We start from the raw sequence: 27,843 nt of genomic DNA, 5'->3' as shown, positions 1-27,843 counted from the left end.
TGGAGGCAGACTGCCACATCTTTCCCCTGTGGAAAGGCTGGGGCGTTTGAACTGCTGACCTTTCTGTTAGGAGCAAGAGCTTAACCACCACTTCACCAGGGCTCCCCCTTCTGAAAATAGGCCAAGCAATTAGGGTGCTCCTTGTCTTTCTAAAACAGCCAGGCAGTAGGGATTACACAAGCCCCACACTTGGAGACTTAACTTCAGAAAGGGAGGGAAGCATGATGCATCCATGCATATTCAATGAGGGCCCAATGACTTAAGTATGCATTAAGGTCCCAGCCATGAATATTCATTAAGGCTCCAATGACTAAGTGGCCCTGAATCTTGGAGCTCTCTCTTTGGGGCCTCCTGGATTAGTGAGAGTCTCCATGAATGGCAGAGGGGGATACCTCCCTGGGGACAATGGAAGCTCCATGCAGGGAACTCTCCCAAACCTTGACTGGTGTGTCTCTTCACTTGCATCCCTTCTAGTTATAATAAAAGGATAACTGTAAGTATAGGTGATAGTCTCTGTGAATTTTGTGAGCTGTTATAAAGAATAAACAAATCCACAAGTGGCAACGGGATTCTGACTTAGCTCAGGGTGGCTAGTTCAGAGGAAGGCTGTACAAACAGTTTTAAGGACAGAGCCTAAACTCGAGAGAAGCTAGCTTTGAGTAGCTGGGTGACAAAGAAAGGCTGCATTGGCAGTCAACGAAGAAAAACAGAGTCCTTCTAGCTTGTTACCTAGCCCCAGGGCACTAGAGGACGAGAAAGGGGCTGGGTGGTCTAAAGTGTAAGGAGCTGTCCAGACTCCCGAGACTATGGCTGGGCCCTGATGACCTGGCCTCGTACGGCCAGGGATGTGTGGCCTAACTCTGGGTGGTTAGGGTGAGAGAGGAAGTGCAACGGAACAAGTTGCTGGCAATGAAAATCTTGAAGATGTAGGAAGGTGAAGCCTGGATCCATCTCCAGGTGGGAATTCACACTGATCCTTGTCAAGCAGTCAGTGATAAAGCTGGGCTTTATCCACCTTGCCCCTGTAACGGCGCAGTCAGTGGCAATAGCATTGCGATGACTTTACTTCAGATTCTTTTTCTGATGTGGCTATGACCACAATCTACCTTTATCTGCAATAAAACCATTTCTAATTGGTGAACATAGCTTCTTTGGTCTGTTAAAGGTAATCATCTCAGGAAGTCGATCGAGATCCCACAGAGAATGGAAAAAGTTTATTTCCAAAAATTCTGCATCATATCCTTTTCGAATTACACCCCTGTTCCTCTGCCATCCTTGGACAGGGCCTGTAATCTCTGGAAATCTGGAAGAAACCTCACTAGCACCATTAAAAAAAACCCAACTAGCACCATTACTACCTACCAATATCTAACTACTACTATGTTTTACAGTTAATAACAAATATGAGTTGTTTAATAGCAGAAGATTTAGGAGGAAATAACATGTAGTATTAGCTTTCCAGACCAGAAAAATTTTCATGATGTCAGTGCCGTCTCAAGTCTGATGCTGTTATAATTTTAATTTTGCATTAGCATTTCTTATTAGCCTGAAGCTTTACCTCTTTTTTTTTCCTTGGGTATTTCTACAAATAGCAGAAGAGTTCAAAATATTTTATAGACAGATTTCTATAAAAATTTCACATAGTTTATACTGCAACATAAGGAAAAAAATTTACCATAAAAAAGATATTAGATAAGTATGGCTATCCTGAGTTAAAGCTGGTCCTAAACACATTAATTTACTTCGGGCCATCTTCCCTCACCCAAAGCACATTCTACAATTCATACAACAGGACTTACCTCTTCCTTCTAAATTTCTAATTTTAAGGTAGCTTCTGATTACAACAGAGCCCTGGTGGCGCAGTGGTTGTGCTTGGCTGCTAACCAAAAGGTCAGCAGTTCAAAGCCACCAGCCACTCTACGGGAAAAAGATGTAGCAGTCCGCTTCCATAAAGATTATAGCCTTGGAAACCCTATGGGGCAGTTCTACCCTATCCTATAGGGTCACTATGAGTTGATACCAACACTACAGCAATGGGATTGGTTTTCTGGTTTGCTGATTACACTGTTCCCTCTCCTACCCTCCGTCAGTTATCCCTACTAGCTCCCACTCTTTTCTGTCTTTCCTTAGACTCCCCAGCTCTCATCTGCTTTCTTACAGGTTCACAGAGTTATTATCATCTCTATCGGTGAAGTAGCTTCTACTGATACAGATACTTTATTCACACAGTAGACAGCAGATATACAGACTTCAGATCTAATTTTGGGAGGAAAATAAATACAATACTGGAAGGACAAACACCAGGTGGTTTTTATCTGGACGGTGGGATTATTTTTTTTTATTATTTTCAGTAGGTTCCAAATTTTCTACCACAAGCCTTTATACTTTTTATAATACAAAAAAAGTAAATGATATATACCATCTGTGATAAGAAAGTTACACGTAATATATGCCAATATATGAATAAAATTTTTTCTAGAAAGATGCCTGAATAACAATATTGCCTTGTGGGGAGGGGGGTAAACTATTTTTCTGTACTGTTTGAAATTTTTTCTTTATATATGTGCAGCTATTAACATTTTTAAAAAGCAAAAATTTTTAAAATAATGCTATTAATACAAGCAGTACATTATGCTTCTGTATCATAAGAAGTAGGACGTTGTGATAAGTTTAGCATGGTTTTCGTTACGTATTTCAAAAACTTAAATCTGAAACATTACCAATGCTGTTTCATGCGTTTGAGGATGCTTGAAATTCACCATTTCCAGAGAAAGATGTTTTTTAATCCGTGTAACATCAGCTTCTCGTGCAGCCTGCAGCAATGAGTGGCCTTTGTATTCATCTAGAGGAAGAAAAAATATTTAAATCTGCATGAGAATTACTAAATTGATGGGGTTTACTTGGTATACAACACTACCATTTTCCTTGAAATTTTCAAAATAATCTACCACAACAGGAAGATCTAAAGATATTCTCCAAATGTATACCCTGAAAACACAACCGGTGGTATTCCACTTTTCCTCAGTTATGACTCAATAGATTCCCAAGTGTATACAGACAGTGCCCGACTTACGACATATTTATGACAAACTTCACTCACAACTGCCCTTTTTTTTTCAGGGTACAACTTATTGTTAGTAATATATACTACATAAGCGTTGCAGCCAGTAATCTGCTGATGTAGCCATGTCTGTAAGCTTACGTGCAATGTTTTCATCCCCCAAAGACAAATAAAGATCAGATTTATAAAGATACTTATGATAAAAGGCAATAATAATGAAAACTAAAAAAAAAAATGAAATACTGGACTTATATCAGAACCGACTTATGACAGAGTTGTTGCAACGGGACCCCATTGTAAACTGGGGATTATCTATACATAGATTTAGCCTATGGCAGACTCAAAGTCTGCTGTAAGCCATAACTGGCCTGGAGGTATCTGGAGTACTGTGATACAATCCCAGTCCAGAGAGTTCTGAGAACTTTCCAAAGCACAGGATGCTTCTCAGTAAAGAAATGAAATAAAAGTGATCATGACCCCTACAATAACATCATGACAGGAGCAGACGGTTTTGCTCACACTTCTCAGAGAACTGAGGATGAGACAAGTTGGATATCTCCAACAACAGTCACCTGCTGACAAATAAAAGAAAATAATATCTCAAGGTTCCTCTCTTTTATTGTGAAGCCATTAATTATCCTTCATTATTTTAGAATAATACAAATCTAACAGAAGTTTCTTAATTTATGTGTGATAATACTACATCTGAACTAGAGGGCTATTTCTCACTACATTTATTTCAGTTATACACGGAAAATCACAGACCTTTGCTGAAGTACAGAACATCAGATGTTAAGATCCGGGGACTATGTTCACAAGATAGCAATCATACAAATAACATTTTATTTTGATGGCACATTAAAGTAAAGAACATCAGATGTTAAGATCCGGGGACTATGTTCACAAGATAGCAATCATACAAATAACATTTTATTTTGATGGCACATTAACTAGAAAGTCATTTCAAAAAGAGGCATAAAACACAAATGCTTTCATTTCAAAAGCATACCATTTATAATAAGATCAATACATGTATTAAGTACATAGCTTGATTTGGGGGAAAAAAACAAATATATTTTCTCTTTATAGCATCTTAAGAGAACTGTGAATAAGCAGAAACTCCCAAATTATAAAATGTTAGTCTGAATCACTCATGGTTAAGGAAAATATTCTATAATTGAAACATTTCTAAAAACAAATACGAAAGAAAAAATTTTTAGTTTACTGGTATAAGATCCCGGCTGAACATTCATCATTTCATACTCACACGCTAATCTTTCTTTTAACTGTGGTGTGGGAGCCAAATCTATAGCACTTTTATTGTGACAATTCAGCAGTGTTGGATCTGCACCATAACTTAAGAGAAGAGAGCATACTTCAACCCTGTTCTTAGAAGCCGCCTCATGGAGTGGAGTGAACTGCCACAAATCCATTGCATTTACACAGGCACCGTGCTGTGGGGAGAAAGCACGTATTTATCATTCGATTTTACCAAGAATTTAAAATTATTACTACTGTGTAATTTAATATCACACAAGCTTAAACAGATTATGTTCCCAAAGTTCACTTTCTAAGCCAATTAGTTCAGAAAGACATAGATTTTTCCTTCATGGAAAAACAGTAGGTGGTTGCTAGGCCTGACTACAAAGGCCTATTTAACTCTTATTGTTAAGAACAAAAGCTTTAGAATAAAGCTTTGGATTTAACTTGCAGCTTTTCTTTTACTGAAACACAACTTACATATGCTAAAATGCACAGTTCTTAAGTGTATAGTTTGATGAGTTTTGACAAGTGATACCATCACCCAAATTAAGATATATGACATTTTATTACCCCAGAAAGTACCCTCATGTTCCTTTTATAGACAATTCCTACCCTGATTCTAACTTTTCACACTATATATTAGATTTATTTGTTCTTGAATTTCCTACAAATGGAATATAATACAGTATGTACCTGTTGTGTGTAGCTTCTTTTGTACATACAACATTTCTGGTGTTCAGTCATATTACTGTATTATCATTAGTTTGATTCTATCAATTTGAATATTGGTTATCCCTCCCAGTTTCCCATTAATCTGCATTTTTTAGAACCATCCCTTCTAATTGTTTATCAAGTCAATCATAAAAATGTGCACCAAGATAATAAAGGCAAAGAGACCCTGTAGCATCCATTAGAAGTTCCAATACTCTCTTTTAAGCTGATAAAGAAACACTGATCAATGTTTTCTGTACAGTTGTTTAACTAGAAATTTACTTGGCAGATTTTGTCCCCTATCTAGAGAAATCTACTTGTTCCCTTGCACTTAGAGACTATGAGGAAGAAGAAAGTTAAGAGAATTTCTTGTTATTCTTGTGCCTATTAGTGCCATACCTTATTTGAACACCTTGGCCAGGGACCATATCTGAGCGCCCTCCATAACTAGCATAGTGCCCTGGTCATGAAAAGCAATCACTGAACATTTGCTATTAAATGCCAGCTTCTGGTAGACAGACTTTTTAGCAAGGGCTGCCAAATGATTCAGTATTGCCCAGATCTACTGCCTCTACTTGCTTTCTCCTGACTCTCCTCAATTTGAATGCTTTGGTAACTGCCTGTGCCTTCACCTCAGCTAACCTCCTCTCTCTACATGACTTCTGTCTCTCATTCTTCAGTTAAATGCCAGGTCTTAAGAACACATCGTTCAGTTGTCCGTAAATCCCAGTGCAACCTGTACTTTTCACTCTCATCTTTAAGAATATTCCAAATGTTCTGTTGAATTCAAGATGTGGTTTTATAATCAGCACAGGTGTTAACTGCTACAAATGTATCACATTGTGGCCACATAATAAATTTAAAGAGGCTTATTTTATTTTTATGGGCTACTCAGAGTGTCTACTTGTTATTTACAAAATTGTTTCCTTGGGAAAATGCATTCTGTAGTGATACATGATCAAAAAGAAGCATACAGGCATCAGAAACAAGTTCCTCTTTCCCTTCCCATGACAGATAAGAGAGTGAGGACAAGTATTGAAGGGGCTGAGTATGTGCTTGGTAAGAGAAGTCTCAAGAATGTGGGAAGCACCTGGGCAAATACATAGGTAGAGACTGGAAGACAGAATGGAAGGGTATGGGTAACAGGATCCACTCTCAAACGGAATATTTATCTTTATTCTCACCTAACAGGTGTCAAAATAAGAATTTTCTTGCCTGCCCTGGGGACCTATCTGTGAAACAATAGCTATCCAGCATATTTAAAGAAGTGAAGCTTGCCAACTGAGCCAGCTCCAACTCACAGTATAACTGGACAAGTCTTGCAAATGTAACTGATGGTAAAATAATAATTCATGATTCACTAAAAATTGGTTGTTGCTATTAATTTTCAAGAATTTTGAAACTTCACATTTAGCCACAAATTACAAAACCACTTTATCTGCTATACCCAAAATGGCAGTGCTACTTTATATTTAAAATTGTATGGTATCTCAAAAGTCTTAAAGCAGTCAGATGCTGACCTATCAATTATCTACATTTTTATAAAAATTATAAATACTCTTTCTATACCAACTAAGCACAAAAAACACAGAAAAATATAGGTATATTTCAAATAATTTTGTGTTATTATAGAAAATAACTATTAGAAAGGTATAAGAGAACTTACCTTGACCAGAAGTTCAGTTACTTCATAATGACCATAAGAACAGGCATTGTGTAATGGCACTAGATCACTGGAATATAAGGGGAAAAAAGTCTGCTATTTCAGATTCCCTAGACACACAACAATAACATCAACAAAGCCTATTTAATTCACATTTACACTTAAACTGAAATAGCAAATAGTTTATGTAACTTTCTAATAAAAACATATGAAATTTAATAACATCCAACTGAATGCTAAGTGCTAATATTCTAACTCCCAAATCTCTCTCAAACCATCTCCTTTTTTTTTTTCCAGTGCTACTGCCACTGCTTTAGTTAGGCCTATGTTATTTTTCCCCTGTACTAGCGAAACAGCCTCCATTCCAATTTATCCCCCAAGCCGTAGCCAGTTTTCTAAAGGGTAAATCTCATGTGGTTACTTCCTGTTTCAAAATTCTTCAGTGGTTCTTCCATGCTTTCAAGAGACCATTCCAACTTCTCAGCATGGCACACAATAATCTGTCCCTCTCTAACCTCACCCTTCAATAATGATATGCCAAACCACTTGCAATTTCCTGAATGCCTCTATACATACTGCTACCCGGGTGCAGGAGAGACTTCCTTCCCTCCTTTGGCCTGGCTTACTACCACATTATTTTTTCCAAACTCAGAGCTCAAACACTGGTTCTTCTTTGAAACTTTTTGGGCTCCTGTAAGGTAAATTGCTATATTCCTTAATAAACTGAAACCTAATTCATTTACAATGGCAACTGAAGGAGAATTTTTTACATAGGAAGGTACACCAGGACCTTAAAATTCTGACTTCTACCTTTCAGCTTCTTCTTCCCTTTGGGGATCTCTCACCAATTACCATAGCCACCATCATGATGGCCTCAGCACAGTTTAATCTTTAGTTCTATTTCATCTTTCTTTAAAGGCTCATGGCTTTCCTCACCATTTCTGCTCACATGATTCCTTACTTTCTCTTAAACATCAATTTCATCCCCAACTATTTACTAGACACTTCCATCTGAATTCCCATCATCATCTCATAAAACCAAGAGTTCTAAAAGTGAACTCAACATGTTTTCCCCCAAAATAATTTTCCTTCCTGGAAGTCAGTATGTTTATCACTGGGTCTCACTCTTTCAGCTTCAGAGTCTGAAATGTAGTAATCTTTTTATTCCTTTCTGTCTCATTATGTCCAGACAATCAATAAATCTTACCCACTCTTTCTTTGTACTATCTCTTGCATCTACACTTTCTATTTCATTGGCCACCTCTACCAGTAGCACCTCTTCTGCCACCATTATAGATCCTTATTACATCTGAATCCATATAATGCTCGCTCTCCCAATTTACCTTTTTTGCCTCTAGTCTCCTCCCTCTCAAGTCTACCCTACACACTGCTGTCAGAACGCTCCTCTTAAAACTCTTCTTTTCTAGTATATTCTTCCCCTTGCTTAAGATCCTTCAATGGCTATTGGGGCTCAGAGAATGAAGTTTAAATTCCTTAGGCTGGAATATCAAGTTCTCTAAAGCCTGTTTCTCTCTTATTACGCCAACCCTAATCTTCATTTCTCCCCTATGTGAATCATTTGCTTCAGTCAAGCTGGTCTAATCACTGTTTCCTAAACCTGCTGTACTATGTGCTTTAGCACCTTCACTCAAAGCAATTTTCTTTCAGAGTGATGTTCCCCAAACTCTGCTTTCTTTAATTGAGGTCTGCCTTTAAGGTCCAGGTCAAGTACTACATTCTCCTGAAGGCTTTCCCAGCTATCACTGCCAATTCCCTTCTAGGAACTCCTATAGTACTATCCCTCTTTATTTATCACCTGGGACTTAGCAGAGACCTCCTTGTACTGTTAGGTGTCTTTCCATGCCTCTTAAACTGCAGTGTAAGTTCTATAAGTGGTGGGCTTAATGTTTTATAACTATTTGTACCCTCAGAGCAATCTGCAAATTATACAAACTCAAAAAATGTTAACTTAATGCTGTTTGGTAAAAAATATGATGAAACTATTTTTATGAGGCCACAAAGATTTTCGTAAGAATAACATTTAAGGCATCCTTGTTTTTGTTCAAATGCTTACCCTTTATCTTTAGCATGAACATCAGCTCCATGCTGCAGTAACAGCTGTACAATCTTTACTCTGTTGTATCCTGCTGCCAAATGCAATGGAGTTGACTGAAATGTTAAATTAATTAAATAAATTAATGAAAGTCAAATAATATTAGCTTTAAAAATGTATGAAAAAGTAAAAACCCAAATACAAAACTAGACAACTCAGAATAAAAACTTAAACATCACTGTGTAAATAAATAGTTGTTATCATTATGTTAACAGGTGAGGAGCAACTCAGAAAAGGGGATGAAATGGTTGTACAACCTGAAGAATGTAATCAATGTCACTGAATTGTATATGTAGAAACTGTCAAACTGGTTATGTCTTGCTGTGTATATTCTCAACAACAACAACAGCAAACCACAACACAACAAAAGCTGTTACCAATTTATAAAATCCAACATATTGAAGGCACAGTATACAAGTTTATAAATTCACTACTGCACATAAGACACAAGCAACTAAATGTTTATTATCAATAAAGTTTTACTGAAGTATAAGGATTAATCCTGAATTACTGGTTAAAAGAAAACATCAGCACTCTCTTCAAATATGATTTAATTTATAATAAGATAAATGCATCTTCATGGTACCAGAAGATAAGCACAAAACTAGTTGTAAAAAGAAGTACCTTTCTGCCATCACTTGCATGGCAATTGACATTTAATGGTGTAAGTAAAGCCATCATTTTTTCCTCGTTGCCACTCCTAGAACACAAACGATACATATTAGCAATTGGTATTCTTTATCAGATCCTACCTGGCAAGATGTACGTGTTGATTAAAAAAAAATCATTCTCTTTTGAAGTTTATTATAAAGAAAAATTTTAAATGATGAAGTATTATTCATGGTACATATTTATAGCACTAGTACACACCTGGCACTTTCCAAGAGTTCATCTTTTTTATATTCACCTGTGAATTAGGAAAAAAAAATTAGCAGAAATTAAAAAAAAAAGGTAATTACAAAAGTAATGACAATTTTATGCTCAAAGATGTTCACTGAGCTATAGTTAAGGTAGGTAAATTTGGAAATAAATTTCCAATAAATGGAAAATGGTTACTGAGAATATCATGCAGCTTAAAAATATTTATGAAGAACATGGAATACCTTTATTGTGATAAACAAAAAAAGGAATGATTCAGTATTATATAATGAAGCATGACGACAACTACACAAAAACAATATGCACAGAAAAGGAAAGCCCAGAAGGAATATGGATTATGGAGATGTTTTTCCTTTTCTTTTTTTCCTCCTCAAAATTCCTAAAATGAGTATGGTATTTTTGGAACAAAATGCATCAATAATTTCTTTCAAAAGCAAAACTATGCAAAGCTTAGTACACTCACATTATAGAAATTATAAAAGATAAATCTACAGTGTCACCAATTGAGCACAATCATTAACATTTCTATGAATCCAGAATATTTTTAAACACTAAGATTTTTTTTATAATACTTTAATAACTACAAATGTTTACAAAAATATTAAATTAAATAAAACTCTTTGTTTATAGCTTTTTTTTTCCCCAAGGCCACTTTCTTGGTTTAAAAAACTTTACATGGACAATGACTGCTCTGCCAAAAAAGGAGCCAAATGGCAATAAAACAGACCAGAGGTAAGGGCGAGAGTGAGGGAAGGGGCCAGGACTCCACTCAAGAAAGCTGCAAACTGTCGCCATGGAACTGGCACAGGAAGGACAAGGAAGGGGAACGTGTGCAAGAGTGAGAATTTCCAAATAAGTTAAAATGGTGAGGGGAGAGAGCTCCCAAAAGACCCTGGAGTACGCTGGAGGTGAGTATGACAACAGCTATCTTTTCCTTTGTAGAGGACAGGGAATGAGTCCTCACTCGGCTGCAAACTCTGGAGACTCAATGTTGGGGCCTGGGGGCTTCCTGGAGAGCATCACAAGAAAGTGTGGCACCACTCCCAAAGGCACCCAAAGCAGTTCCAGGACTGCTTGGCATTGGCACCACATAAGTCCTTGAGCCATTCCTGTAAGAGGTCTTCACCTTTCTTTAAACTGGCCAAGGACCAAATAGGCCTTGTCAATGTCTCTTTCCTCTAGCTTCTTGCATAAGACTTCACCAATCTCAGCCAGGCCCTTCACGGGCCCTGCCATGAAGTCTCAATGCTTTTGGGAGGTTGTCATCTTGATCAGGCTTAATCCATAATTGCTCCTCCCACCACCTGGCTGGTACCTTGTTTACAGCTTTTATATTTATAAATGAACGCAAAAACTATAAGAAAAAAAACTATAAAATCAATAAAATTTAAATTAACAGTTTAATATAAGAGAGAGCATTTATTGTTTTGCTGAAACCAAACTCAAACTGCTGCCTACAGTAAGAATTGTGTACTGGCTGTCAGGGCAAGACTTCTTTTGAGCCTCAAGATTTTTTAAAAAGATAGAAACATGGAACAGTGAAGGAAGAAATGAACACTGAATTGAGATATAAAATAGCTCATGTTTCTAGAAGTCTTTTGGGGGACTAGTCTAAATTTTCTGAAGAAATATCACAAAGCACAAGCACAAAAAGCTCACAGGAGGATCTCTCAGACTCTTGCCTGCCTATTAGATTACACATATTGTAAAGTTCACCTCACGGCAGGTAAGAATCCAGTAAAAATTATGGCAGAGGGCTGCTTAACAGGAAAGCACACTGACAAGGAAGAAACATGTGAAATAGATACTACGACTCATCAAAGCTTGCTAATCAAAAATGAATAGAGATCGAGAGCCTTACATATCTTAATGGGTCCCAAGGATATAACTATGTTACAGCAGAGTACAATAGGCACTCTTCACCCTCTTTAAAAAAGCAAGAGAATGGTTAGTGCTCTTTGAAAGGATTCTGTCAGAAATGATCAAAATATACTTAAAAAAAAAGAATAGCATATTAAGGGGTAAGCATAAGTTATCTAAAAAACTCAAGGATTAAAAAAAAATATTCTGAATACATGATAGTAACACAATTACCTATCACTCTCTGCTCACCCCCAACAGAGCAATGACAAATTTAAATACCAATACAGAAAGAGAAAAAACAAAGCTTTATGTTTCTTAGGCAAGAATCAAATGTTAACTGTCTAGATGTGGAAAACAATAGCAGCTGACTGACACTACTTTAAAAATCTAGTTGAGGTCACTAACCGCAGGAGACAGACTATTTACCTAGCATCTTGTTCTCTATATTCTCCCTGGAATAACCAAAGCGAGTACACAGACTTACCCGTCAGCACCGCTTTGGCAGACGGGTCTGCTAAATCCAACGCTGTTCTTCCATCTGTATTTCGGATAGTTGGCTCAGCTCCGTGCTGTAAGAGTACTGCAAAATAGCAACACCGCCTTTCATATGGTAGTCACGAAAATCTGGTTTTAATCATTTTCTCAAATACTCTGGTCCAGAAGAAGTCTCAAAGTTACATAAAAACACTTCATAGCCTGATATCGTGGTGTTATATTTTAAAGGTAACAATATTTAAGATATTCCATTGTTTAATGCACTAAATAAAATCCGTTGTAGTCAAGTTGATTCCCACTCACAGCAACCCTACAGGACAGAGAAGAAACTGCCCTAGAACTTTCTATTGCAGAGTGGCTGGTGGGTGTGAACAGCCAACCTTTTGTTAGTAGCTGAGCTCTTAGCCACTGTGCAACCAAGGCTCCTTAATGTACTAAACAGACATATTAAACAAGTTTCCCCAGAAGTTCAATGCCGGATTTTCCTTTACTACTTATAGAGCTGGTGACAAGTGACTAAGGACACTTAAAAATGTGTAAGAAAAGGCAAGTTTGCTTGAAAGCTTGTTTTCTCATTTCCTTCAATTTTCAAAAGAACACTGTGTATGTTACAAAGACTGTTCTATCATGAGGAAATGAAATTCCTAAAGCTATAGATAGCCGAGGAATAGGGATATATGGGATTAAAAAAAATACTGCTTAAGTAAATTCTTAAAAAAACAAAAAAAACTACATGTGGCTCTTATGCTTTCAATAAATTCTGTGAGGTCATCAGTCATCATCTCTCCATAAGCAGAATAAATTCATCAACAGAAGCGGTACAAAGAACAGATTTGAGCTGAGGGCAATTTGAACTTAATATAATAGAAAAGGAGTAAACTGGGCAGAGTAACTAGATAATCTGTTTCTTACCTTTAGAAATTACCTAATTTAAGCTGATGAATAGTGATTTGGGATTTTTGGGGGGAACAACTTAAGTCTAGTATGGAGCCCCTGAAGGGCTGCTAACCAACAGGTTGGCGGTTTGAACCCACCCAAAGGCTCCACTGGAGAAAGACCTGGAAATCTGTTCCCATAAAGATTACAGACTAGAAAACCCTATGGGGCAGTTCTACTCTGTCACATGGGGTTGTTATGAGTCAGAATTAACTCAACAGCACCTAACAACACCATGGAGCCCCTCGGCCTTTCCTAATGCACATAACTGGCTTTCTAACTGTCTCAAAGGTTTTAACTGTTCTGCATCAGGGAATAAGAGAACTAAGGTAGCAATGAGTCCAACATTCCTGAATCTGGTAGGCTCAGAAAAGTAAAGACCAGATTATTGAAAATTCTGAAACAGCCAACCTTCTCAATTATAATTTTCTGGCATTGTGACCAAATTGTCAGGCAAATCCTATTTCATGTGTTAGTTTAAGAATTCCAAATGACTGATAAATTTTTCCTTCAAGTGCTCCTTTATCTGTTCTTCTACAATAACTCTAGTTCATGTCCTCACCATTTTTCACCTGGTTACTCTACAGTTTCCCAACTAGTCTCCTTGATGTCATATGCCCTACGTAACCCCCTACCAGATAACTCTTTCTAAAATACACTGCTTTCATCATACCATTACCCTCCTCAAAAATCTTCAATTATTCCACACTGCCTACATAACAAATATCAAGCTCCTCGACCTGGAATTTAAAGCTTTTTATGAAGAAATTCCTCCCTACCTTCGCAACCTCTCTCGTGTTACTTCCTAGAAAGGCTCTAGGAAGTAGAGACTTGACTCCGGCCAAGTCACTGCATTCTTTAGTCTCTTAATACTCCCTGCTTGCTATGCCTTTATTTGGTTCTTTTTGTCTTATCTCCCAAGAGAATACAAGTTTCTAGAGAACGGGAACTTTGTACTTTATTCTCCAAAGAACTTATGAGTCAGTGCCATACACAGTAAATAGTAGTTAAATAAATCATTAGGTGTTGGTAAATATTTAAATTAAGCCTGGCAGAATGTGACCACACTAATGAATGAATTAACCTAGACTCAGAATAGTTACAGATGCAGGAGAATTCTGGGAAATTAAAAAATCTTACCAATGCAAACATCAATCTTTCCTTTAATTGCAGCTTCATGGAGAGGAGTATAATTCCAATTATCACGAGCATTTGGGTCTGCACCATGTCGCAAAAGGAGATTGACAACTTCAGCATGACCAAAAGAGCAGGCATTATGCAGAGGAATAAGTCCCCCATCGTCACGTGCTTGGACATTAGCGCCATTCTGAAGCAAATATTCAACTACATCTTTCCGCCCAAAACCTGGAAGACAACAAATTATCTATATTTGAGTTTTCTAAAGGAAATATATCAAATCAGAATCAGTAAGTACAAGCAACACTGTTTTTGGATAGAAAATAACAGATTTAACAACTCAAGAATTCCTTGATGAAGGTGACCTGAAACATATCACTAACCAACCTTAACGGGAGCCCTGGTGGTGCAGTAGTTAAGAGCTTAGCTACTAACCAAAAAGTCACCATTTCAAATCCTCCAGTTGCTCCTTGGAAACCCCACTGGGCAGATTTACCCTGTCCTACAGAGTTGCTAACCAAAGAATCTCTCCAATGCCTCAGATGGTATCATGGATTGAATTGTGCCCCCCAAAGTATGTATATCGTTTTTCTAGGCCTTGATTCCCAGTATTGTGTGATTGTCCACCATTTTGTCTTCTGATGTGATTTTCCTATATGCTGTAAATCCTATCTCCGTGATGCTGATGAGATGGGACTACGGCAGTTATGTTAATGAGGCAGGACTCAACCTACAAGATTGTATTGTGTCTTGAGTCAATCTCTTTTGAAATATAAAAGAAAGAAGTGAGCAGAGAGACATGGGAACCTCACACCACTAAGAAAGCAGGGCTGGATGCTGAGCATGTCCTTTGGACCCAAGGTTCCTGCATCCTAGACCAGGGAAAACTGATGACAAGGACGTTCTTCCAGAGCTGACAAGAGAGAGAAAGCCTTACTTCCCTTGGAGTGATGCCCTGAATCTGGAGTTGTGTCTACTAGACTGTAAGAGAATAAACTTCTGTTTGTTGAAGCCATCCACCTGTGGTATTTCTGTTATAGCAGCACTAGATAACTAAGACAGATGGTTACGAAAAAAGTGACTGAAAGCCCAAAGTACAAACACTTCCCACTCTTCAACAGCCTCACCTACTTCTCTAACTTTATTTCATACTGCCTTGCCTTTCTCAACTACGATCCAGCTTTCTTTCAGTTCATCAAGTATGCCAGAAATCCTTCAGGGACTTGGTATAAGATGTCCTTCTGAGTGGAATGCTCTTCCCATCCCTAGCTTTTACTCAGTGTTTTGTCTGTTTAAATGTCACCTTAAGGAGGTGTTATGGATTGAACTGTGGTCCCCAAAAACATGTTGCAAATCCTAACCTCTATGCCTGTGGTTATAATCGCATTTGGGACTAGGCTGTCTTTGTTACGTAAATGGGCAGGATTTATGTAGGGAGTGTGAAGAAAGTGAGAGAAGCAGAGATGGGGGAAGACTGATGTCAAATCACATGGAGATCTCCAAGGAACCAGGAAACAAGCTGAAGAGACAAGGCCCTTTCTCCAGAGCCAGCATCCTGAATTTGAACTTCTAGCCTTCTAAAAAAAAAAAAAAACAGTGAGAAAATAAATTTCTGTTGTTAAAGCCATCCATTTGTGATATTTTTGTTATAGCTGCACCAGATAATTAAGACAGGAGGCTATCCCTGACTATCCTATCTAAAGCAATCCATTCAGCCCACCCGTATCTTAAACACTCTACTATTTATTTGGTCTGTCTCCTCCTTTCACCCACTAGAATGCAGGCTCCATAAAAGTAGGGATTTTTTTTTTTTTTTTTTACAGCAGTATCCCCAGCACTTATCATAAATTATAATTAGCAATTCCTTGATATTTGCTGAATATATTATGGTATGAAAAAAGGAGCCTGAGAAGTAAAACTTAGAAAGAATGGTATTGCAGAAATCAAGGAGGAAAATTTCAAGGATGGAAAGGCCAAACCTGTTGTCAGGCCTGCCCCCACACTGCTGATCATATTGTCCCTTCCTAGGTGAACTATCCATAGTTACCTCAATCAGTGATTTTAGTATCCCAGCCATTCAGCACCCACCTGGAGGAAATACTTTCAGGACTCTTTAAATTAGAAAATAAGAGAAAAGGATTCAGAATAAAGAAATAAAGAAAAATTAGTAAAGGTATCTCTCCCTTTGGAAAGTTACTTCATGTACCCAAACACTTGCAGAAAAAGTATCACTATTTCTTCAGCAGCAATCCACACATCTGAAGTAATCAAAATGGTGACTATTACAGGCTAGCTCCCCCAAAAAGGACAGTAAGGAAGGCAGAGAAATAACTACAGTGGAACATCAAAAGATAGCATAAAAACTAGGAAGATGTCTGTTCCACAGGATTGATGATCCAGCTGAAGAAAGGTCAAGTAGTTGCCTTCTGTCAAAATATCACTGGGAGGAAAAGATGGCTGCTTAACTGTTAAAAAGATAGTTTCAACATTGACTATGACTGAATACTGAAAGTGAAGTTTTAACTGAAGAGGAGATGTGGGTAGAATGGGTCAAACCAATTCTGTTGACACAGTTTTTGACAATCCAAGACACAAGTGACTTCTACTTCAATGAGTCTGTATCAACAGGGTTCCCTAGCCATTAAGATGTTTGAAACCAGCCTACAGACTGACAGCAGAGATCAACATGTTTTCACTGGACAGACTATTACATGTGAGTGGAGGTTATGTTGCTGTCCTGAGTCAGTAAATGAAGGGTGTCAGATTTTTCATGTTTGAAGCCACTTCTTGGAATTAAAGAAATTATTCAGTAGGTAGCTATTTCAAATTAAAATCTCCCACTGTTGGGAGTTTGGTGAAACTTAAAGATGCTTCTCAAACTCTAAAGGCTAATCCCTGATGAAATCTCCATTCTTAGGGTCTCAAGAATAGTTCAAAGCTCCTCTGTTTAATACCCATTTCTTGAAGAAAAACTGCTTTGCAAAGTATATTTTGATCATGTTCTCACTGGCCAGGTAAAACATGAATAGGCATATCCTTATATTTAATGTGAACCTCCATATCCTAAGGACCTCTTTACATAGGAACCAGAGGCCTAAAGCTAGTGGTCATGGCTAATCAGGACACATTGTGGATTATTTTATAATTCTGAAATGGTGCTCATCTCCAATCACTGCTCTGTGTGTGAAAATCCTGATGAAATCACACATTGAATTTGAATGTACTAAGGAATCCTGGTGGTGCAATGGTTAAGCGCTTGGCTGCTAACTGAAAGGCCAGTGGTTCAAACCCACTAGTAGCTCTGTGGGAGAAAAGACCTAGCAATCTGCTCCTGTAAAGACTTACAGCCTAGGAAATCCCATGCAGCACTTCTCTGTACAATAGGGTTGCTATGAGTAGGAAGCAATTCAACAGCACACACAACAATAACAACATAAAGCACTGACAGTGAAGCAAAGCAGGATATTTGGAAGGTAGATTTACTGATCAATACACTGTGTCACCTTACGACAGGTACTATGTTCTGCTCATCACCATTTATATAAGGGCAAGGCCAGTGTCTGACACACAGTGCAGCTTGATAAATATTCAATGAATGTTGAGTATTTTGTGTGAATAGCAAGCAGAAGACCCGCAGAGAAAGCACAGAGTTGATTTGTGACCACTGAGAAAACCAGTCTATTTAATTTCCCTCTTGTCAAATTTCATTAACATCTAGGTGCCACCAGTTTTAGGAGTCCCAGGAACTGTCTTGTCAACTATGATTATTGTTAACAGTATATTTTGCTGCTACACTGGAAACATGATTTCATTAGAATGGCTTCTAGAAAGTTGTGATACCAGAAAGCTAAAGTCACTACAGAGAAACCAACTTAGACTCAGGAAGTTGCCCTGAGATGGGCCACTGATGACACAACCGGTCCATTATGAAATGATGGTGATGTCTTGCCAATGTAAAAGCAGGCTGGTGTCACACAGGGCTTTGTTAGAAGGAAAAGTTCAAAACATAAAATGTTAACAAAAGCCACAAAACAGAAAGCTCCTGTGGTCTGGAAGAAGGGAATGTATAAGCAACCAGCCTTCAGCTTTAACACATATACCCAGGGCTCTTGTTGACAGGTTCTTCTGAGGGATGTCATTTTAAACTTCTCATTTACTATTAAATTTAGTTTACTAAGATCCACAAAAGAGCTTTTACACATTTATTTCTTTAGAATGAGGAATACAAGGGAGAAGGCTTTGCCCAACTCAACTTTGGAGAGATACACTATCTGTATGTATTGGCCACACTAGAAGAAACTTGCAAAGGAAAATGCCATGGCCTCTGGGGTGATATAACTTTGACAATCTAAATGGAGGAGTACTAAAATGAGTACTCCAAACTAGCTGTTACCTCCAGGTTCAACAAGAGCTGAGGAAAAAGATGTACCTCAAGTCTTTATTATATACTAGATTTTATGAGCTAAGAAAGATTCTGTTGTTTTAGATGGCTTTGAATAGACTGGTCTTTGTTTAATATTGGGATTTTCTGCTGATGTAGGATTTAATTATCTCCCACAGCAAAAATCAATCCTGAAAACAATAATCTATAATTGTAGTCCTAGGTATGAAATGTGGATATGGCTTGTGCATCTTCTATTATTATGATGTTGGACTATAGCCAGAAGGAAATGCTATTGTAAAGTTATTAGATACCTTCATAGTACCATTCAGGAAAATATACGAATAGTAATCACAAACGTTCCCATATTTTTGGTAGCTGAGTTGTCAAAACCTTCAATTGTATCACTGGGGTATTCATTCCACTTTTTTATACCAGTCAGATTTTGACCTGTTGGCCCAATCATCTCTGAAAGATGTCAACCCAGCCTCTGCTTGGATATTTCCAGCCAGCACCATGGAGAATGGATTGTTAAAGGCAGTCTTACTCCTTGTAATCTTTCATCTACACGTTCGAGCTTTGACTGCTAAAGCCACACAAACTTTATCTACTAACTCTTCTAAGTGATGGTTTTCCACATGTGAAACACTAACACAGTCTAGCCTTAGTCTTCTTTCATCTCAAGAATAAGCAACCCGTCTTTGTATCTGTTGTCTGTAGGATAAATTCCAAATGCTCTAATTCCAATTCCCTCCTCTGAATAAAATTCTCTCTTATACACAATTCACACAATTGAATATAAAACCCAAGTTCAGTGTGACTGGTCCAATGTATATTGGGCTACTTCTCCATGGCCTAATTGTTGTTATTGTCAGCTGCCATTGAGTTGGTTCTGACTCACAGCAACCCCACATATAACAGAACGAAAAGTTGCCGAGTCCTGCGCCATCCTCATCCTCATCCTACAAACACAGCCTATCTTAGTTATCTGGGGCTGCTGTAACAGAAATACCATAGGTGGATGGCTTTAACAAACAGAGGTTCATTTTCTCAGTCTAGTAGGCTGTAAGCTCAAATTCACGGTGTCAGCTCCAGGGGAAGTCTTTCTCTGTTGGCTCTGGAGGAAGGTCCCTGTCATCAATCTTTCCCTGGACTAGGAGCTTCTCTGTGCAGGAACCCTGGGTCCAAAGGACACACTCTGCTGCCAGTGCTGCTTTCTTAGTAGTATGAGGCCCCCATGACTCTGTACTCCCTTCTCTCTCTTATATCTCAAAAGAGACTGGCTCAACACACAATCCAATCTTGTAGATTGAGTCCTGCCTTATTAACATGACTGCCACCTATCCTGCCTTATTAACATCATAGAGGTAGGATTTACAACACACAGAAAAATCACATTAGATGACAAAATGGTGGACAATCACACAATACTGGGAATCACTGATACACATATTTTTTGGGGACACGATTCAATCCATGACACTTCACCCTTTGGCCCCCAAAAATACATTCCCTTGCCACATGTAAAACACATTCACCTCATCATATCATAGCATAAGTCTTAACCCCAGGTCCAAAATCCAAAAATTCCCCTTTATCTGTGAAATCTAGAATACAAGTTATCTTTTTCCAAAGGTACAATGGCAGAACAGGCACAACCTAGACATTTCTACTACAAATGGGAGAAATTGGAGGGAAAGATGGGGTAACAGGCACCAAGCAAGTCAGCAGAACACATTACATTAGCCCTTAAGGCTTGAAAATAATCCTCTGTTCTCTGAGACCAATTACACAATGGCCCTGTCCTCCAGACTTTAGGTATTGGCCACACTCTCCAGATTCTGAGTGGAGGTCCCTTGGCTCTGGGCTTCAGCTCTGCCTTCCAGGCCCACTGGAACAGCAACTCCATTCCCTTGGCTTGAGGTGCACCATTCTCCTAATCCACCTCCGTGGGGACTTCACCCTTAGAAACACCAGAGGCCATGGTTCCATCTTTCAAAACCCCAGAAATTGTAGCCATATCCTTTGAGATTGAGGCAGCTCAGCCTCCTGTGTTCCTTGTCTCTTCAGCTTCTGCTTCCTGGTTCCTCGGTCTCTCGGCCCCTCAGGCCTCACACCTGCAAGTGCCCTGTTGGGTTGTGTTCCAAAGCTCTCCAGCTCCACTGATAAGTGCCTGGAGGCACTCCACTCCACCAGGAAGACTCCTGTGCACAGGCGCTCAACTCTCTCACTCTGTGGGTCGGCTCCAGCACCGTCTGGTGCTGGTCTCCTGGCTCTGCTGTATGTGGTCCTCTGCTGCTGCTTCTCACCATCTGTGCTGTCTCTGGTGTTCTTCCTTCTGCGTCCTCTATCCATTCACAGTTTCAAAACCGCTTCCATATTTTAGGTATCTGTTAGAGCAGCACCCCATTCTCTTGGTACCAAACTCTGTCTTAGTTATCTGGGGCTGCTGTAACAGAAATACCACAAGTGGATGGCTTTAAAAAACAGACATTTATTCTCTCAGAGTCTTGTAGGCTACAAGTCCAAATTCAGAGCAGTAGCTCCAGGGGAAGGCTTTCTCTGTCGGCTCTGGAGGAAGGTCCTTGTCATCAGTCTTTCCCCGGACTAGGAGCTTCTCTGCGCAGGAACCACGGGTACAAAGGATGCATCCTGCTCCAGGTGTTGCTTTCTTGGTGGTAGGAGGTCCGCGTATCTCTCTGTTCACTTCACTCTTTTGTATCTCAAAAGAGACTGGCTCCAGGCACAATCCAATCTTGTAGATTGAGTCCTGACTCATTAACATAACTGCCACCTGTCCCACCTCATTAACATCATAGAGGTAGGATTTATAACACACTGGAAAATCACATCAAATGACAAAATGGTGGACAATCACACAATACTGGGAATCATGGCCTAGCCAAATTAATATACATATTTTTGGGGGACACAATTCAATCCATGACACAGCCCCAAAGAGTTACCTTGTTTACCTAGACCTCTACGATGCAAGCACTTTTTCATTTTATTCTCCATAACATATCCTATACATCATCTCTCTTTTCACAACCTTTTATATACCTGGAAAGGAGCACTGCAATACAGCTGCTAACCAAAAGGTTGCAGTTTGAATCCACCAGTTGCTCCTTAGAAACGCTATGGGGCGGTTCTACTGTCCTACAGGGCTGCTATGGGTTGGAATCGACTCGAGGGCAATCGGTTTGGTTTCATACCTGGAAAGGAGCCCTGGAGGCACAGTGGTTAAGTAGTCGGTTGCTTACCAAAGAGTCAGCGGTTCCAACCCACCAGCTGCTCCATGGGAGAGAGATGTGGCAGTCTGCTTCCCTAAAGATTCCAGTCTTGGAAACCCCATGGGGCAGTTCTACTCTGTGCTACAGGATTGCTGAGTCAGGACTGAATCAATGGCGATGGGTTTTTTTTTTTTTTATATATATACCTAGACTCCTTGAATCTAATAAAAGGTTTTATATTTTTTCTTTACTAGATAATACTTCTCTGCAGACGTTAAAGAATATTTAAGACTATCAAACCACAGAATTCTACCATTCCTTCTTGCAGAGTTTCAAGACTCCAGGGAATGCTATGTATTTCATTGTTTTGCTCCAATGGACACTAAGATGACTTTCTCCAAAGTTTGTCATCTCTTCATTTTTTTCAGAAATAAGTTCACAGAAGCAGTTCCCTTCACTGAAATCTGCTGTTTTCTAGGCAATTTCACTGTCAAGAATTTCAGATGCTCTTGCTTTTAGCAAAATTAGAGCTGCAGCCTCCCTACTACCAACTTGCCTCTGCAAGTTTGTGATGTATCATTAAAAAAATCATTCGTTTCCTCTGTGTGTGGCGGATGGGGGAAGGGCAGAGTGGTGGTGGCAGATTAAAGGGGAAACAATTTTCAGAGTAATTGTTTTCGTAAGAAATAACTTCTTAAATCACACTTATCCAGAAGCATATAACCTACCTAGTTCAATAATAAAAAGTACCTAACAGAAGAAACAATCCTGTTTATTTTATTATGACTACCTTTTTTAATAACAGAAGAACTTAACTCCTTTGGGGCTGGTGACTGATTAGTCTTTAAATTGAAATAAATTTTTTAGATGAAAAGACAGACCAATTTTTTTTTTCTAAACTGTTTTATTACAATTCATTTTCTGTGATCTGCACAGATCTGTCACTCCTAATATTCTCTAGGAATCAAAACAAAACAAACCAAAAACATGCCTCCCCCTAAAAAAACACTCCAAACTTTAACTGGCTAAAAAGTCAAAAAGAACGGGTGTTTTTCAAAGCATACCCTGTAGTGGAGAAACACAAGAAACTGCTTAGTTAGGCAGTTACACAGTACCACCACCTCTGCTGAACTTCCAACAGTACACTTATCTGCATGTTAACACTAATAATTCACTACCTACAAAAACCAAACCCACTGCCGTCGAGTTGATTCCGACTCATAGCAACCCTATAGGCCAGAGTAGAACCGCCCCACAGAGTTTCCACGGAGCGCCTGGCGGATTTGAACCGCTGACCTCTTGGTTAGCAGCTGTAGCTGTCTTCACCACATAGCAGAAGAAAATGCAGCTGGATGTTCTTATTTAAAAATTAAGGAAATAGGTTCTCTTTTATTAATCACTTGGAATGATCTCACAGAGCTTTTTTTTTTTTTTAAAGTCTGTTAGACACCTAGGTTTAAAAGTAGACTTTTAAAGCTTCCAGTTGAAATATAGATCTCTGAATAATTTTTATTACTCCCTTTTTTATACTTTAAATTCTTAACCTTAAGACCTGTACCTGATAATGTGGGTAAGTTGTAGGGTGGATCGGTTCTTAAAATATTAATTTTTCTGTTTTAATTTGAAAAAACAGCAAGAAATCTATGTAAAAGGTGCCTTGAAATGTTGGGACAGAACTGGGGGTGGGCTGGAGGTAGGGAACAAGGTCGATAAAACAATCCCTCAACCTTAAACCTTGAAATATTACTATTCTCAGATATGAACTCATTAATATACCAAATTCTTGAAAGGTAGCAACTAAGATCTTCCTTGGTTATTTTTATCCACAGATCAAGTGAACAGAATCTAAGTAACACTACCCTTTGGTATCAGTTGGTTATGACACTGTGCCAAATCAGTTTTTCAAATGTTGACTACATGTTCAAACAGGGCAATCCAAATTAGCTGAACGAAGGCAGCAATGACCATCAAAATTTCAGGCAAAATGGCTAAATAAGTGAGATCTGGCTTTAGTCCCTTTCTTCCTTCCCCTTCCACTGTCCACCACCAGTGGTCCCCCAAGCCGCCTTCTCTCAAAGATTCTTCACAGTGGGAACTCAACAAAGGTAAAACTGATCAGGAAGCATACCTCCTGGTACCCACTGCCCTTGAGCCGATTCCCACTCACAGTGACCCCCATAGGGTTTCCAAGGCTACAAATCTCTATGGACACAGATTGCCACTTCTTTCTCCCAAGGAGCCACTGGTGGTTTTGAACCACCAACCTTCCGGTTAGCAGTCAATCACCTTAACCACTGTACCACCAGGGCTCCTTATGCCTCCTGGTACTATTTATATTTTACAACGGTTGCAGATTAAAGCAAACAAATCTCCAACTGGTTGTTGCTAGTTGCCTTCCAGTCGATTCAGACTCATGGCAACCCTATGTGTGCAGAATAGAACTGCTTCAAAGGATTTTGAAGGCTGTGCTCTTTCAGGAGCAGTTCGCCAGGCCTGTCTTCCAGCGCGCCTCTGAGTTTGTAGTTCCTACGCTAGTAGTCCAATGCTTACCCATTTGTGCCACCCAGGGACTGCCTCCGATCGGTAGAATGTGTAAAAGCACTCTCTATGAATAAGGAAAACTTTGCTCATCACCCCTGCCCCAAAAGATCGGGAATGCTTTAAAATGTATCCCTCTACTTTTTAAAAAAATTATTTAAAATTATCATGTAATACACGAAATAAGAAACCAGGATAATCAAAGGTATGAGAACCTACTCTCGCTTTCAATCATGCATGGCTCACTTGATAATTAGAGACAGTCACAATCTTTCTCAAAGTGAAAACCTTAACTCCTTTATGTAAGTAAGTCTAGTTCTTTTAAAATTTTCAATTAAATTTAACACACGTTTATGTAAAGTGAACTTAATAAATGTTAAAAGAAATTCAAACAATCTGAACCTCAGGACGGAGCAAAGTTAATCTCAACCTAAATTCTAGATTCCAGCTAGCCTACCCACACAATCTCTACTCTCATCCTACTTTCCAGCTCAACTTTTGTGTATGGCAGAGACTTAACAAGGCCAACTGGTCTAAGTCAGATCTCAGTTCTCCTAAACTTACCTATTTTCACTAATATTCTCTCCAGAGGCTTGCTAATGAGTGGTGACCAATTAACGCTTATATGTCAACTGCCAAGAAAGCCAGTCCTACTAAATAACTTCCTTGAATTTTACAGAGGCCTTTAAGACCTTGGTCCCCGGGTAGCACAAAAGGTTAAGTGCTCCACTACCAGCCAAAAGGTTGGCGGTTTGAACCCCCCAGGGTCTCCAGGAAGACAGGCCTGGCAATCTGCTTCGGAAAGGTCACAGCCTTGAAAGCCCTACGGAGCAGTCCTATTCTGCACACATGGGGTCACCATAAGACGAAATCCACTCTATGGCAACCAACAACATTAAAACCTTAACCCAAGGAATGGTAAGAGAGCTTGCAACTCGGCTGCGGAACTTGCAAGAAAACAGTAGATTCTGGAAATAGTTTTTCAAATCACAAGGCTTACTACATTCCTACTCTTGCTTGTGTGTACAGGCCTATTAGAATAGCAAGACCGGAAGTTGGTACATGTATTGTTGATACTGTAAAACAAAACAAAGCCAAAGCAACAACAACAAAAAACTTGCAGCGAGCGCGGCACGCTCCCCCCAGCCACCAATCCCCTCAATCCCCACTCAATAAGAGCGAGATCTCCAAGACCGGCGTCCTGGGGGGAAAGGCTGGGGACAGAGGAGCACTGTGTTTGGTCTCCGGGCCTGAGGGCCCCGGAGCTTGGGGAGGAGGCGCAGGTGGCGTCCGGAGCAAGGCGAGGCGGCGCTGCCCCGGTTACCTGCGGCGAAGTGGAGCGGGGTGGACTTCCTGCCTGCCGTGTCGCGGCTGTTCACCTTCTCCGGCGTCACCAGCCTCTTGACTCGCTCCACGTCCCCGTTGCGGCACGCCTCGAACAGCTCGCGGGCGGCCGGCTCCACTGCATCTACCACCGCGCCCGCGCAGGCCGTGCCCCCGCCGGCGCAGCGGCGGCCCGACATGATCCTGGCCGCCGCCGCCGCCGCCAGCAGCAGCGCCAGCAACGGCAGCAGGAGCCCCGACCCCGCGAGCAGGAGGGCGAGGCCCCCGGGAGGAGACGCGCTCAGGGCCCGGGACGCTCGGCTCCCCGCTGTCACTGGCCCCCACGCAGTCCCACGGTCTAGTCGCTGTGCGATTCCCCAATCGGCCCAGTGCAGCCTGGCTGCCCCCCGGTGACGGAGGCAACACGAACGCGCTGTCCGAACTCTGAAGCGACGCGGCGGCGGAAGCTGGCAGGGCCACTCCTGCCAGCTCCGCGGAGACCCAGGAGCGCACGTGACGTAGCCTCGCGCGTGCGCAGTGGCGGTAGACCGGCCGGGCGGGTTTCGGAGAGCCGGGCCGCACGGAGGGGTTTGTGGGAAATGTGAGGCGAGAGTCCTTGGCGGCGAGAAAAGGGGCTTCGCCCCACCGCCATCTTTGTGGTGAGGTTTGGTGAAGCTGAACAGCCGTACTTTCTCTCTTAGTGAGTGAACTTTCCGAGCTGAATTTCCTCACTGTTTCCTACAGTGAAAAATGAACCCTTGAAAGTCTTACCCTGACATAGGAATTTCGGAAGTCTTAGTGTGAAAGTTTTCCCTTTTTTTCCAGCTTCCACAGCCCTTTTCTCCTTGGGGATTTGTTTTTCGCTTTCCTTACTCTTCCCTTTCCCCGAAACTGCCTTTTTTGTTGTGGTTTTCTTGGAAGGAGGAGTTGCTTTCCACTCAGTGAGAAGTTTGTATGAGCTGCCCCAAGACCTTTTAAAGAAATTAGGAAAGCGATGGAAGTTTATTCCAATTCTAAAGTAATAGTAATTAACAGGGATGGCTCTGAGTAGTTACTCTTTAGATAGTTATTAACACAGGACTGACTAGAGAATTCACACCTAATTCGATGTTGTATTGGATGTGGCTGAGATGCGAATACGCGAGGCGTATACCTCGCCAAGAGTGTTATTTGAGTTTTAATTTTTTTCTGTGGCCAACAAACCCTAGGAAAAATGCTTAAGATAGTGATGCAGCAATTTATGGTCATTCCCCACCCCATCTCCTTTTGCCTCAAGGAACTGCAGTTTGAAAGAAAGGTATACTTACATAAAATGGTATGTTGACCTTTGGCATGTTGATAAGCATTCCCCCCACCGTGGTATTAACTTTTTAACCTGTTTTTCAGGAAATTCAGTATTTGGGAGTGTGACTCATTCCTGTGCCAAAAGAGAGGGGACATACATACTTTACTTTTAACCTGCATGTATGGCACAACCTTGCTTGCTGAAGGCGGACTTGAAGCTCTTACTGATGAACATCAAAGACTATAGCCTTCAGTATGAATTACACCTGGACATAAAGCAAAAATCCTCATAACTGCAATGATAAGCAGCATCATGATAAACGGAGAAAATATTGAAATTGTCAAGATTTCATCTTACTTGGATCCACAATCAACATCCATGGAAGCAGCAGTGAAGAAATCAAATATATTGCGTTGAGCAAATCTGCTGCAAAAGACTTCTTTAAAGTGTTAAAAAGCAAAGATGTCAGTTTGAGGACTTAGGTGTGCCTCATATGCATGTGAAAGCTGGCCAATGAGGAAGGCTAAAGAAGAATTGATACATTCTGAGTTAGGGTGTTAAGTTGTTAGGTATGGTGGAGTCATTCAGACTCATAGTGACCCTATGCACAACAGAACAAAACACTTCCTGGTCCTGCGCCATCCTTACAATCGTTGTTACCCTTGAACTCATTGTTGCAGACACTGTGTCAATCCGCCTCATTGCGGTCTTCCTCTTTTCCAGTGACCCTGTACTTTGCCAAGCGTGATGTCCTTCTCCAGGGACTGATCCCTCCTGACAACATGTCCGAAGTATGTAAGATGCAGTCTCGCCACCCTTGCTTCTAAGAAGCGTTCTGGTTGTACTTCTTCCAAAACAGATTTGTTCGCTTTTTTGGCAGTCCATGGTATATTCAGTATTCTTCATGAACACCACAGTTCAAAGGCGTCAGTTCTTCTGTCTTCCTTATTTGTTGTTCAGCT

At 40.0% G+C, this 27,843-nt stretch overlaps 1 protein-coding gene and 1 pseudogene across 2 annotated transcripts in view; both read right to left on the bottom strand.

Annotated features, from left to right (window-relative positions):
• The window catches only part of TNKS2 (tankyrase 2), a 61,287-nt gene extending 35,166 nt beyond the window's left edge, over positions 1–26,121 (bottom strand). Inside the window, exons 1-9 of one of the 2 annotated variants that reach the window (XM_049855713.1) lie at positions 25,598–26,121; positions 14,125–14,349; positions 12,038–12,133; positions 9,682–9,718; positions 9,436–9,511; positions 8,773–8,867; positions 6,702–6,768; positions 4,329–4,515; positions 2,721–2,842 (exon numbers count right to left, since the gene is read on the bottom strand). In XM_049855713.1, the coding sequence (XP_049711670.1) occupies positions 2,721–2,842; positions 4,329–4,515; positions 6,702–6,768; positions 8,773–8,867; positions 9,436–9,511; positions 9,682–9,718; positions 12,038–12,133; positions 14,125–14,349; positions 25,598–25,796 (1,104 nt within the window). In that variant the 5' untranslated portion in view covers positions 25,797–26,121. The remainder of the gene's footprint in view (positions 1–2,720; positions 2,843–4,328; positions 4,516–6,701; positions 6,769–8,772; positions 8,868–9,435; positions 9,512–9,681; positions 9,719–12,037; positions 12,134–14,124; positions 14,350–25,597) is intronic. The other variant, XM_049855712.1, reaches the window with a different exon arrangement.
• On the bottom strand, positions 10,155–12,026 carry LOC126059787 (barrier-to-autointegration factor-like; annotated as a pseudogene).
• Positions 26,122–27,843: the final 1,722 nt, after the last annotated feature.

Source organism: Elephas maximus, chromosome 16, assembly GCF_024166365.1.
Source record: "Elephas maximus indicus isolate mEleMax1 chromosome 16, mEleMax1 primary haplotype, whole genome shotgun sequence".
In the NCBI taxonomy this organism is placed as follows: domain Eukaryota; kingdom Metazoa; phylum Chordata; class Mammalia; order Proboscidea; family Elephantidae; genus Elephas; species Elephas maximus.
The sequence above is the reverse complement of the archived record's forward strand: the minus strand, read 5'-3'. Positions and strand labels throughout refer to the sequence as shown.